At 34.8% G+C, this 13203-nt stretch overlaps 1 protein-coding gene across 1 annotated transcript in view; it reads left to right on the top strand.

Annotated features, from left to right (window-relative positions):
- LOC111413892 (Apolipoprotein lipid transfer particle) overlaps positions 1 to 13203 on the top strand; it is a 108812-nt gene that overhangs the window by 39083 nt on the left and 56526 nt on the right. Inside the window, exons 12-25 of the mRNA XM_023045024.2 lie at positions 37 to 395; positions 482 to 696; positions 808 to 970; positions 1024 to 1249; positions 1309 to 1525; positions 1691 to 1956; positions 2016 to 2216; positions 7279 to 7569; positions 7625 to 7777; positions 7835 to 8032; positions 8347 to 8505; positions 8694 to 8935; positions 9299 to 9608; positions 9667 to 9806. Of these exons, the coding sequence (XP_022900792.2) occupies positions 37 to 395; positions 482 to 696; positions 808 to 970; positions 1024 to 1249; positions 1309 to 1525; positions 1691 to 1956; positions 2016 to 2216; positions 7279 to 7569; positions 7625 to 7777; positions 7835 to 8032; positions 8347 to 8505; positions 8694 to 8935; positions 9299 to 9608; positions 9667 to 9806 (3140 nt within the window). The remainder of the gene's footprint in view (positions 1 to 36; positions 396 to 481; positions 697 to 807; positions 971 to 1023; positions 1250 to 1308; positions 1526 to 1690; positions 1957 to 2015; positions 2217 to 7278; positions 7570 to 7624; positions 7778 to 7834; positions 8033 to 8346; positions 8506 to 8693; positions 8936 to 9298; positions 9609 to 9666; positions 9807 to 13203) is intronic.

Raw genomic sequence — 13203 nt, 5'->3', positions numbered from 1 at the left:
TAAAAAGGCTAAAAAGAATTTTATTTTTTTGTATAGATCGGCTTGAAAGGAGTGTGGTTCACCGGATTCAACATGGAATTGGGCGGAACTTATTACGATAAAAGCACCGTCAGTCAATCCGACCATCATTTTAAAATGATGAAATTAAAATCGTCCAGTTTCGACGAGATAATAATCGACCTTCACTTCTACGTGGATAACGATAAGCTTAAGGTGAATTTGGAAGCGAATCAATCCAAAGACAACTACCAGCTGTACTTTGAGCACTTCTCTAAGTCCGCTATCGACATGCAAACGCAAGGCAAGATCAAGTATAAAACTAAAGTTTACTGGTTCGCGAATTCTATATCCAGTAAAGCGGACCGACAGATAAAGCTCGAGCTTCACATTGACCAGTAAGTTGGGGTAACGACGTGTACGGTGTTGTTTAATAGGGACGGACTTCGTAAACTGCAAGCCCATACGCTAATGAATGTTCCAGATTGCGAGATATCCACTTGGAGATGTGGGGCCATAATAAGGAGTCGCATAAAGACCTGGGCCTCGAAATCAAATGGGATGCCAACCGCGACCCTAACCAAAAACTCGCGGTCACCATCTACATCGCCAACCCCGGCCCCTACGACTACCGTGGAAACTTAGACGTCTCTTATCCAGGGCGATCCATCAGGGGGGAATATAAATTTCTTTGGGAAGGTATGGATTTTTCATCTTTTACACGTTTGTTGCGTCTGAAGCGTTTAAACTAGACGTTTGTGACTTTTAGTAAATTTAAAATGAAAAATATATAATATAATTTTGCTTTAGCCGGTGATTTTTTGACGTTGGCACGACTGGCGTGGAGCCCCGAGGACGCTTTTCAGGTACAGGTTGGAGTGAACTACAAGAGCGGAGAGGAAAGCTACGTAATGTTTAAATCTGAGTTGCTGACGCCGTTCGAGGATTTAAGGAGGACGTCGCTGAGCGCCGGGTGGGTTTCGTGCAAAATTAATGTGCCCGTACTCGTAATCGCTTAATGTTTAGGTACCACCACATGGATAACATGTACAGGGTGAACGGGAGCATACATTGGCAGCACGATCAGCGTGTATATGTCGATCTATACGGCGATTACTCCGGCCTGGCTACGCCATTCTTGTGCGAGCTTCGATTAGCTCTCGCCAGCACGGTACACGACATACCCTCCTTCAGTTTAAGTATTAAACATAGCCATAACGCGACGCAAATAGATACAATCGTCCACGTAATGGTACTTATCCCGTACGGATTCACCCTTTATTTTATTACATGCACCGCTTCATCTTTCAGCACGACCTGAGCCAGATGATCGATTTAAACAGCTCGTGGAAAATCGACGAGGACCAACGGATGAAGAATTTAACCGGCACCGTTACCATACGTACCCCCTACAAGGGCTTCAATAAGGGACTCCTTGTTAGCAAGATTTATGTAACTAATTCCAGAAACCTTAAAGGGGTGGCCGATTTAGACATCGATCATCGAAAATTTACCGCCACCGTCGAAGGTAACAATATCCACTTTGACTTCTTTACGAATGCCTTAAATTACTCAGAAACTTCTCTTCCCTTAAATAATTTATGCTCTCCCTTCTCTCCCTCGAGTACTATCAAACTACGTCTTTAAATCTTTAAATCTTTATTTTCTAATTCGTTTCATTTAATTATAATAGGAGATTTTCAAAAACTTACAAAAAGTATGTTATCGTTCAACGTAACAACACCGTTTCAAAAGTACAACAAATTAAGTGGTCATTTTGGATTTATGGAGGACAACAGACATCTCGTAGCGATGATTCGCCACCCCACCGGAAATAGCGGAATCGAAATTAAGCTCTTAATACTCGCACTGAACGATTTTGATATTATATTCAACTTAGCTACCCCGATAGAAGTATTGCAAGAGATTTTGGTCGTCGGAAAACTTCAAGAAAACGAAGTAAATTCTACCAAGAAATCCTTTTGTGTAACATTTTTATTCCACCGTTGTATTTTCAGGCCGATTTTCGTTTAAAATGGAAGCCAATCGGTTTAGTTGGTTTCACGGGCGTTTGGCGATACGAAGATGTAATGAATTTCGAGCACTCGTACAAGTTGTTCACACCGATAGAAGGATTGGAGGAAAACGGTGTTGTGGCCAAACTGATCTACAGGGAAGGTTTGGATTCTGAATTGTCCATCAAATTGGCCGAGACCAGGGTATGTACACATCAAACCGAGCCGCGGGGGGAAGGTCAACAGGTCATACATGTTACAAAAGTGATTGAAACAAGTGGCCAGTCCGGCTCCTGCCGCGTTTTACGATGTACTCACCAAACAAACCCGTGTACCGAGCTATCGATCCCGCCGGCTTTCAATGGATAGTTCAGAGTAAAGTCAATGATCTCAGATTGTCGTTGGCTTAAATGGGTTTGGGGTTTCTATAACTTCGGTCGTTCAATATTTAAACGGAAAACAACGTTTAACTCCCTATTTAATCACTCCCATCGTAATTGGAATATGTATTAATAGCATTTTTTACAACACATTTTATCCTTTATGTATTTAATTTTTTATATGTTTAATCCTTTACGTATTTAATCCCACACACAGCTTAACGTCCACTTACTTAATTATCGACTGCATCATATCCATAAATCGCATATAAAATACTTAATTTAAAAGTATTAACGGTGATGAAAAACGGTTCACACTTACGACTTAAAGTCCGGTTTCGTTCCCCGGCGAGTTTCAGTTTTCACAAGATATTAACGTCCCGCGCCGGTGTCAGCTAAATATTGAATACTTAGCGAAATCTCCATGTACGATATAATCCTTAAGGATTACAAAACTTGCAAACAATGCAGCAGTTGCGGATATAAGCCTCCACATTTCAACACGTTGGAATACTGATTACAAACTTTGGAACTAATATTCTATAGATTAGTACGTAGTTTGTAAGTAAAGCCAAAACTTCTACTTAATTAAACTAGGAAATGTACCAAAAATAACGTTAAATTTCAACATCTTTAAACTTTCGACGTTTTCATTACGGCAATGCACTCAAGAACAAGTTCTCGTGACCTTTAAAAGCTTAATAACTATCAGATAAGTGTTAGATAATCCAGAAATATCACTTTATATAAAAACATTAATAATGAATAGAATAAAAAATATAGGTGGATAATTCCGATTAATGCTTTTATAAATTTACTTCAAAAGCGTTCGCCAAATTATTGGTCCTTAGAAGATTTTCTCGTTTCCGTCTGTACTGAATTACTGAAATTACGCTTTGATCTTTTAAATTTGAACTCATTTATTAACGAGTTTGTTGAAAATCATTTTTATGCAATTTCATAAAATCATTAATAAGTACAAATTTTTTTTATTTTCTTTCATTTTTTTCTTTTTGCTTAACACTGTATATTTTTTGAATAACTGAAAACGATTAAATGAAGTGGTAAGACCCTATATAAGCAGTTTTTGCTATATATAATCTTTTATTACAATTTTTTTCACCTATTAATCATTATTTGTCATGAGGAATAAACGCTAAGTTTATGCGTATAGGTTGTGAATCATCCTGTATATACAGCGTCCGCGAAAAAGTCAGCAACGCCCTGATCTTTTTGGGTCTATTACATCTTTCAATACAAAACATTTTCAAGATGTTCGTCACTTTCAGGTTTCACCGGGAGTAGACCAAAAAATCATTATTTTACTAAGAATGTTATAGTTTTTGTTACATATTTAAATTGTTTATAGAAAAATAGCTTGACTTTGATAGAGATTGTCATTTTAATTTTCATTTTTTTCAGCAGTTATCAATGAGTCTTTTAAAATCGCATTTCTTGGTCACTATACAAGCAGTAAAGTTGAAAATTTGTCTAATTACGCTTCAAATGTTCACAAATTGACCGTAATTAGTTGTATCGGTCAATCTTATACAGGTGGTCAAAATTCAATCACCAATTTTCGTTATTTAACTGGAAAAAATCGGAAGTTTAAATGGAATACCCATATGTTATTAGTCTAGCTTAAAGATTCTAGTTTATGATATGATACAAAAACTATAAGATAATATTGTTGAAATATCCAGAAAAAATTTATTAAAGAAGAAATTGTCAAATTTATAAATCCAAAATAATACGAAATTTTTTAAAAAACCTATTGATTGATCATGTTAAGTTGAAGTGTCAAGATTCTAGTTTATGATATGATACAAAAACTAGAAGATAATATTATTGAAATATCCAGGAAAAAATGATGAAAGAAAAAATTATCTAGTTTATAAATCAAAAATAATACAAACTTTTCGAAAAATCGTATCGACTGTATTTTTAAGAATCTTGATCATTCCAGTTAATGGTGAGATATAAAAATTATAACATAATATAATTGAAATATCGAGGAAAAATTTATTAAAGAAGAAACTGTCAAATTTATAAATCAAAAATAATACGAAATTTTTAAAAATACCTATTGACTGAATTTTTAAGGATCATGATATGATATGTATGTTAAGTTGAAGCGTCAAGATTCTAGTTTATGATATGATACAAAAACTATAAGATAATATTATTGAAATATCCAGGAAAAAATGGTTAAAGAAAAAATTATCTAATTTATAAATCAAAAATAATACAAAATTTTCAAAAAATCATATCGATTGTATTTTTAAGAATCTTGATATGATATGTATGTTAAATTGAAGCTTAAACATTCCAGTTAATGGTGTGATAAAAAAATTATAAGATAATGTTATTGAAATTTCCAGGAAAAAATTATTAAAGAAATTGTCAAGTTCATAAATAAAAAATATGAATTTTAAAAAAAAACTGGTCGGCTGTATTTTTAAGAATCTTGATATCATATGTATGTTAAATTGTAGCGTAAAGATTCCAGTTTATAATATGATATAAAAATTATAAGATAATATTATTGGAATATCCAGGAAAAATTTATTAAAGAAGAAATTGTCGAATTTATAAATCAAAAATAATACGAAATTTTTAAAAATACCTATTCTAAATTTTTAAGGATCATGATATGATATGTATGTTAAGTTGAAGCGTCAAGATTCTAGTTTCTGATATGATATAAAAATTATAAGATAATATTATTGAATTATCCAGGTAAAAATGATTAAAGAAAAAGTTATTTAATTTATAAATCAAAAATAATACAAAATTTTCGAAAAATCATATCGACTGTATTTTTAGGAATCTTGATATGATATGTATGTTAAATTGAAGCTTAAACATTCCAGTTAATGGTGTGATAAAAAAATTATTAGATAATATTATTGAAATATCCAGGAAAAAATTATTAAAGAAGAAATTGTCAAATTGATAAAACAAAAATAAACCAAATTTTCAAAAAATCATATCGACTGTATTTTTAAGAATCTTGATATGATATGTATTATTATTATATATATTATTGAAATTTCCATGCCAAATTTATCAATCAAAAATAACGCGAAATTAAAAAAAAAACATTGACTGTATTTTTCAGGATCATTATATGACAGGGGTGGCCCAGCTCCTTGATAGTCCGAGCCATTTTTCAAAATTCGAAATTTTTCGCGAGCCGCAATTAAATACGTATATATTAAAAAGGTATGCAAAAAAGGTATTAAAAACAATTTTTTTAGGGAAATTATATTTTATATACTAAAAAAAAAAAGGCCCCGAGTACATTTATCGAGAGCCACAAATAATCATTCAAAGAGCCGCAGTTTGCCCACCGTTGTTATATGATATATTTGATAAATTGAAGGTTAAAGGAAATGAATCCAAAAAAACAGGGTGTTGTTGACTTTTTGGCGGACACTGTACACTGTATACAGTGTCCCCGCATAGGTGTAACGATTCTTATAAAATATAAATTTTTTTCGATATTGATTGTCATCTTTTGGGATTTAGCCCTGCTTGGTTAAAGACTAATTTTGAACATATTGTCAACTTTTAAAAAGCAAGTGAGTGTTGACACTGAAGCGAAAACTTCTTGTGTGTCATGTAAACTACCTTTTCTGTTTACAGTATGCTGAAATGTTACTAAAAATTTTTATTCAGAATGAAAAGTTATGGTCATATGCAAATTTTCGGAATCATCGGCCTTCTTTGATAAAATCCATAGTTTATTATTTGCGTCAATAGTACTTTATTACGATTTTTAGTTTTGAGATTTAGATTATTCGGGAGAAATACACAAAAAATTAAGTGTGTATTCGCCCATAAAAGCAAACAGTTAATCATAGTTCTTTTGTGAACACTTCCTGCTGTAAGAAATCTTTTGATTAAACGCCAACAAGTATTTCTTTTAATTCCAATATTTGGAAATTTTTCACTAAATAAAGCAATAACCATATTTGTCGGTTTTTCCTCTAATGTTGTTGTCCTCCATTGTATTTAAAAAACACTTTAAGTTTACTAAATTACAGTTTGACAGATTAACATTGGCAGAAAAGTAATTTTGTTTTTCCATGGCAGCTTTTGTTAGAAATAAAATTGTTTGATATGGATTTTTATCAAAGTAGGCCAATCATTCCATAAATTTGCATATGGCCATAGTTTTTCATTCTGAACAACACTTAACTTAGTAACACTTTCACGTAAACTCACTTGTTTTTTAAAAATTGAAAATATGTTCAAAATTAGTCTTTAATCAAGCAACCCAACCCAATCCAACCCAAAAAATGACAATTAATATAGAAAAATTTTTACTTTTTACACCTATCCGGGGACACACTGTATATTCCCTGTATTTGTTGTTGTGGTCGATCCGAGATTTCATGCGTTCTTCATGTTGGTTCCCTTTGGAAAGGAGTAATTTTAATAGTCGATTAAACATCTTATAAAAAGGAAGCTCAGCATTTATATATTTTTTTCTTTTACAAAAATATAAAAACCAGGCGCGCTCAATTTCCACCTGAGGTATTAAATAATACAAATTGCGGCTGTTTGGAGGCTTGTATTCACCGCCTCCGTAGAGAACATCAAAAAATATCATAAAACATCTTTCATTCCGCTCAAGTGGAGGTAAAGTAGAGGGATGGCGAAGGCAATTTATAAAAGCATTAGAGTTTTACCTGGCGAAGCGAGGGTTGGAGGGTGAAATCATAAGAAAATTCTTATTACAGCAAATTACGCGTTTAATGGCGCACACGTTCTCCAACTTATGCGCGAGAGCAGCCAGCGTTCAGCCCTCGTTTTGCTCATTTCGCGTGGTAAACGTTGAGAATCTTTACGGCGATTGCAGCAATATTATATACTTTCAGTTGGGAGTTATAGTCCGGGGAAAACCCAAGTCGAAATTTCTGAAAGAATTAGGCATCGAGACGCAGCAGATCTACAATGAGAAGTTAGCCAACGGTGACGAACCGGGTCAAGTTAACATCGGTAGGGAGGATCCGCTTAGCTGGGAGGGATTCGTTGAAATTGATACTTTGCTGTACCCTACCATGCAGGGTTATATAGATATTGAACAAAAAGGAACCGTATACGACCTTTTAGCATCCCTTACGTTGCCCAACGGAAAGGCTGAATTAAGAAATGAATTTGATTATAGGGTAGATTACATTGCGATTGTAATAAAGAATTATTTCATTCTGTTGATTTTTTTAGGGACGCTATAACATAGAAAATCAATTTTATTTAAGCACCCCATATAAAACATTTAAGTCGATTTTTGCGGGATTTTCTATAAACTTAGTTCCGCAGAGTAAATATTTAGTGGACTTGAGTTTCGACTACCAGAACGACACCAGTTGGATAAAGGTGGGTATTGATGGGACTTCCCCTTCGAATTCGATTAACTACGGGTTATTCTTGTAGACCGGTGCGAAAGTGCACTACATTAGTTCGACTGGATCTGAAAACGTGTACAATTTGACCGTCCACCTTCACACGCCTTCCAACGACATTCCCTTAGTGGACTTCTCCGGGGCACTTCGTGCAGATTCGAAACGTTACCGCACTGAATTTAGGGTGACCACGAAGAGAACTGATGCGTTCTTCGATGGAGACTTACAGGTCAGTGGGGGAGGGGATTTGTAATTGAATGATATCTATTTTATATGCACCCTTATGCACTTAAATAAATACATGGGGTGCGATGCAATAAGTGTTGGTTATTTGTTTTTATCTATCGAGGGTGAGCTTTTATCGTGTAGCAATAAAACTTCCTTTTTTCTCTTAAACCCCTGTCTCAATACAAATAGCGAAATGCAAGGAACGATAAATACGAAATGTTCCGAATGAAATCTTCTGAATGTATGAACGGTTCTCGTTTTAATGAAATTGTATGTAAAATATAAGAGGGATAAAAAGGTTGCATTTTGGTGTAGATACATGGAAAGGAATCCTTGGAGTCCGATGTTGATTTCCATATAAATTCACCGCTATTCAACGTGCCGCAAGTAAAGCTGCACTTCTTTAAAGATTTCGCAGACGCTGAGAAGAAGATAAGACTGGATTTCGATACACCTCGAAGCAGGTCTAATAAAGTAAGTAGAGCGTTTGGGAAATATCCTAACCAGACGATAAATCATTACACGTTTATCGACTTTCCTTCTATTACTTTTTCCCGCGGCCTTAATATTACCCCCAAGGGCTGTATATCATGGCCAGTGCAGCGCAGTATGTGTTTCGACCGAATTAATCATTCCGTGTGTCCGCTTGGCGATTGTTTCAGGTTAATTTCGCCACCGTTTGGCGGTATGCTTCCATAAAGGATTTCAAAGTGAACCTGCAACTAGATGCACCGCTACGTAGACTGTCAAAGTGTAATGCTAGCGCCGAAGTTAACATGACTGGACGTGACAAGCTACTGAGAGCTGACGTCTATAGTTCCCCACTATTCTTAAACGTTTACGGAAGTATTCGTGAAGACCAAGTAAATGGTAGCTTTATTGTTCGCTCTTCAGAAGGAATGACGTACGTATTAGCTCCTGATGATGTTTGGATTAAATCGAAATCGGCTAATCAAAATTTTTTTTTAAAACGTGTTAATCGAAAAAGAAAATTTAAATATTCTTTACATTTTCCGGCATAATACGTTTTTAATACGTTTTAGATAAATTACCTTGTGAACGTAGCGCTAAAATATTAATGCGGCAATTATAAATCGCATGCACGATGAAACCTTGAATTAGTAATACGGTATAATCGTTCCCGCCGTGCTGGAACAATTTGGGACTTTTTGCGCGAGCCGCCGTATAATGTTTAATGCAAATTCGTGCTCCTTCGGCGAAATTAAAACGCAGATGGCACCCAAAACGTATTTCCCGCTTGTTCTAGGCACAATATCGACTTGAACTGTACTCTTAAGCCTACCTCGCAGACTGAACTCAACGTAGACGGCATCTTGACTTTTGATGGTGCAGCTCACGATCTTCAAGGAACTGCGGAGGTCCGTGAGGATACTTTGAGAAGCGTAGCTCTTCAGATGAGCGCTAAAGGTAAGAAAGTAGGATCGTTCTTCCTCCGGATAAATCCCCTGACGGATGGCTACAACCTATCTAGTACGCTGAATTATGGAAATGACTATGCCAAGTTTGACGCGAGAACCTTCGTTAAGGACAAACTTGAATGGAGCGTCGATGTTAAGGTAAGCGTCGCCGAGAACCCGTTCCGATGAGATGACGAAATCCTGTTACGCACTTTAGGCAGACACTTCGCATAGCATGTACAAATATTTAGGAGTGCACGCTAGGGCAACAACCCATGGATCAAACACCACCCTCCTCTTAAGCGCCGAAACACCCTTCGATGATATCGAGAGTCCCAGGTTTGGAATTTCCACAGAGTGAGTATCTAAGAGACCTTAGTTTCAAAATGTTCTATAATTAACTTCCCTTCGAATCGATCTCGATAACTAAATAACAACCTCGAGGCGTTGAAGGTTGTTAACTTGTCTCAACAACAATGTTCAGATACATATGTTCTCCATGTCTACAGCACAACTACAACTATTTAACAGTTAATTTATATTACCATTTTAATTAATTCTGTTATTAATTTTAATAATTATTAAGCGCACGAAAAATCGACTATTTAAAAAGAATGTGCTGGGTAATAGTTTAAAAGAAATTGAATTTATACTGTCTGAATGAATAAAATTATTATTAAATTAGTATTTATGAGCCGTATCATAATTTTGTTATGGACTGATATTTATTAGGTATATAATATTTTTTATTGTTTGTCACTTTATCTAAACCTGATGATGGGAGTCATTCCCGAAACGGACTAATTTATATAATTAATGAATATTATAGAATAGAATCAAGAGGAAGAGCTCAACATTATATTTTGTTTCTGACCATAAAATTTTGTTTTTACTTATAAATGGTATGTTGCTTTTCTGCTCTGATATTTGGTATCTTCTTCTGATGATATCTTCTGCGATGATGTCTTGTTTTTGTTGAAAACTGCAAAAACAGCTATTTATGCAATATTAAGATTAATATTGATTTAATTAAAATTGTAATTTATGAAAATACTGGCACAATAACGTGACAAGTAACGGCTGATAATAGACCAGGAGTTTCGAACCAGATACTTAAAAACACAAGTAAAAGCAAAAGCAGCTCAAGTACCATAGATAACACTTACGAAAATTTGATGAATTCGTAGTTTTCAAAGTTGTTAATGGTATCACTCGGCATTCGGAGCATGAAACCAAGTCTACCCTGCTTGAAGTATATGGAAGAGATATCTCGAACGACTTCGAAGACGTCGGCCGCCCTAAGTGTTGTTCACGACATTTGGAGCGGCCGACGCCTTCGAAGTCGGCCGAGATTATTTCTTATATCACGAACTATACTTGGGATGACAGAAGTCTTCGAAGTCAAAGGCAAGAAATTAAGATTCGACGTCTTCGAAGTCGGCCGAGATATCTCTTCCATAAACTACAAGAAGGGTAGTATGAATATTATAGAATAGAATCAGGAGGAAGAGCTCAACATGATATTTTGTTTCTGACCATAAAATTTTGTTTTTACTTATAGTATGTTGCTTTGGTACAATGTGTTTTTTTTTTCGAAATGGCAATGATACCCTTTCTGCTCTGATATTTGGTATCTTCTTCTGATGATATATTCAGCCATGATATCTTGTTTTTGTTGAAAACTGCAAAAACAGCTATTTATGCAATATTAAGATTAATATTGATTTAATTAATAATGTAATTTATGAAAATACTGGAGTTGATAAAAGGCAAAATAACGTGACAAGTAACGGCTGATAATAGACCAGGAGTGTCAAAAGACTATTGAAACTGAGTTCTGATCAATTTAATTCCATATCATCGTCTATAATTACAAATAAAGAACGAAACTTTTCATTTAGTAAAGTTATGTTGGTGATATAAGAAACAATCTCGGCCGACTTCGAAGACTTCGGCCGCCCCAAATATCGTGAACTACACTTAGGGCGGCCGACATCTTCGAAGTCGGCCGAGATATCTCTTCCATAAACTACAAGTAGGGTAGACTTGGTTCCATGCTTCGAATCGCGAGTGATACCATTAACAACTTTGTGGAAGAAATAATCTCGGTCGACTTCGAAGACGTCCTAAGTGTTGTTCACAATATTTGGAGCGACCATTCATATATTTTCATATTCTATTGTAAATGACTTATATTAGAATCTTAATCTCTTGCCTTTGACTTCGAAGACGTCGGCCGCCCTAAGTGTTGTTCACGATATTTGGAGTGGCCGACGTCTTCGAAGTCAAAAGCAAGAGATTAAGATTCTAATATAAGTCATTTACAATAGAATATGAAAATATATGAATGGTCGCTCCAAATATTGTGAACAACACTTAGGGCGGCCGACGTCTTGGAAGTGGGCCGAGATATCTTTTACAAGGGAAGTGTCGGGACTGTCTCTAGCCGATTTTGTTGCAATTTGGTACAGCGATAGTATGGCCAAAAATAAGGTTGACGTACTTGTTTATACGTGCTAATAAAGACCCTGGGGCGAGTTATAAGGGTTGGAAATCGGGGCGAACGACATATATTCGCTTATAGCCTGAAGACGAAAATAGCTATTGAAATGTGGTACATGTAAACTGATGTTTAGTTACAAAGAGCTTTCCATTGATATATCACACATATATCTGAGGGCTTCAGGGGGTAAACTACCCCTTGTTTTTTGGAATATTTTAAAAACTACCGTGTCGATTTTAGCGATATTAAGTATCCTTGTAGTACGTTTAAAAATATTAATTACGTGTTTTTTCTTATTTGCCTCTGACCATCCCCTGCCCCTTTCTTTAAGAATAATGTGATAAACTGTTACAGTTTTGAACAATATTTTGAAGAAAACCATAAATTAGGTGCAAATTAAGATTTACGCAGTAAAATAAATTCTATACGACATTTGGGGGTGGCTGGGGTTAACTGCCCTGACCACCTCAAAAATATTTTTTTTTGCGAAAATTGCGATTTTGGTGCAATTTACCACGATTATTTTTTCTATTCGTTAGGTAGTACTTTTGAAAGAACTTACAAGGGTTAGAAGTTTGGGGTAGAAGATATATTTTCGCTAATAATTTTCATACTCCTACAGAAAAAGTTTTTATGTTAGTTATCCTTACTCTATTTAAATAACACAAAAGTTAGTGTAATTATATAAATATTTATTAATAACGAGATAAAAAGTAACTGACAAAAGAATTTAATTTAATTTCTTTTTTTTTACTTTTTCTTATTCAATGTATTGTTGGCAATAATGAAAATCATAAAAAAAATGTTTTAAACACAACGATTGTTTACACCATGCACAGAATTTTCAAACTATTCTGGTCTCTCCTCTATATGTCCAGATGCAAACCACACGTAATTAAAAATATTAATAAATTGTAGGGAAGACAACTGGTTATACGTTAGGGATTACAATTTTAAAATATTATCTCGCTGATGCATATTAACATCGTATTGGTAGTGAATAACTTGATCAGAAATTTTCTAACGAAATTTTTCCGTATTTTAAAACCAAATACATTCAGGGGTTGAATTTGACCTGTTGTCCCTGCAGGTATAGACAAATGTTTAAACTTAACATCCGATGGAGTTACTTCACTAATTATTTCAAGGCAGTGGCCACTCCAACAACCCAGTAATAGCAATGATTTGGGTCCGGTATTTGGGAAACAGTCATTTTGTAGCCAATTTTTCATATGAGCAGAAGCCAGTTAA

The sequence above is a fragment of the Onthophagus taurus genome, chromosome 8, assembly GCF_036711975.1.
Source record: "Onthophagus taurus isolate NC chromosome 8, IU_Otau_3.0, whole genome shotgun sequence".
Taxonomy (NCBI): Eukaryota; Metazoa; Arthropoda; class Insecta; order Coleoptera; family Scarabaeidae; genus Onthophagus; species Onthophagus taurus.
This window is presented reverse-complemented; position numbering and strand designations above follow the sequence as displayed.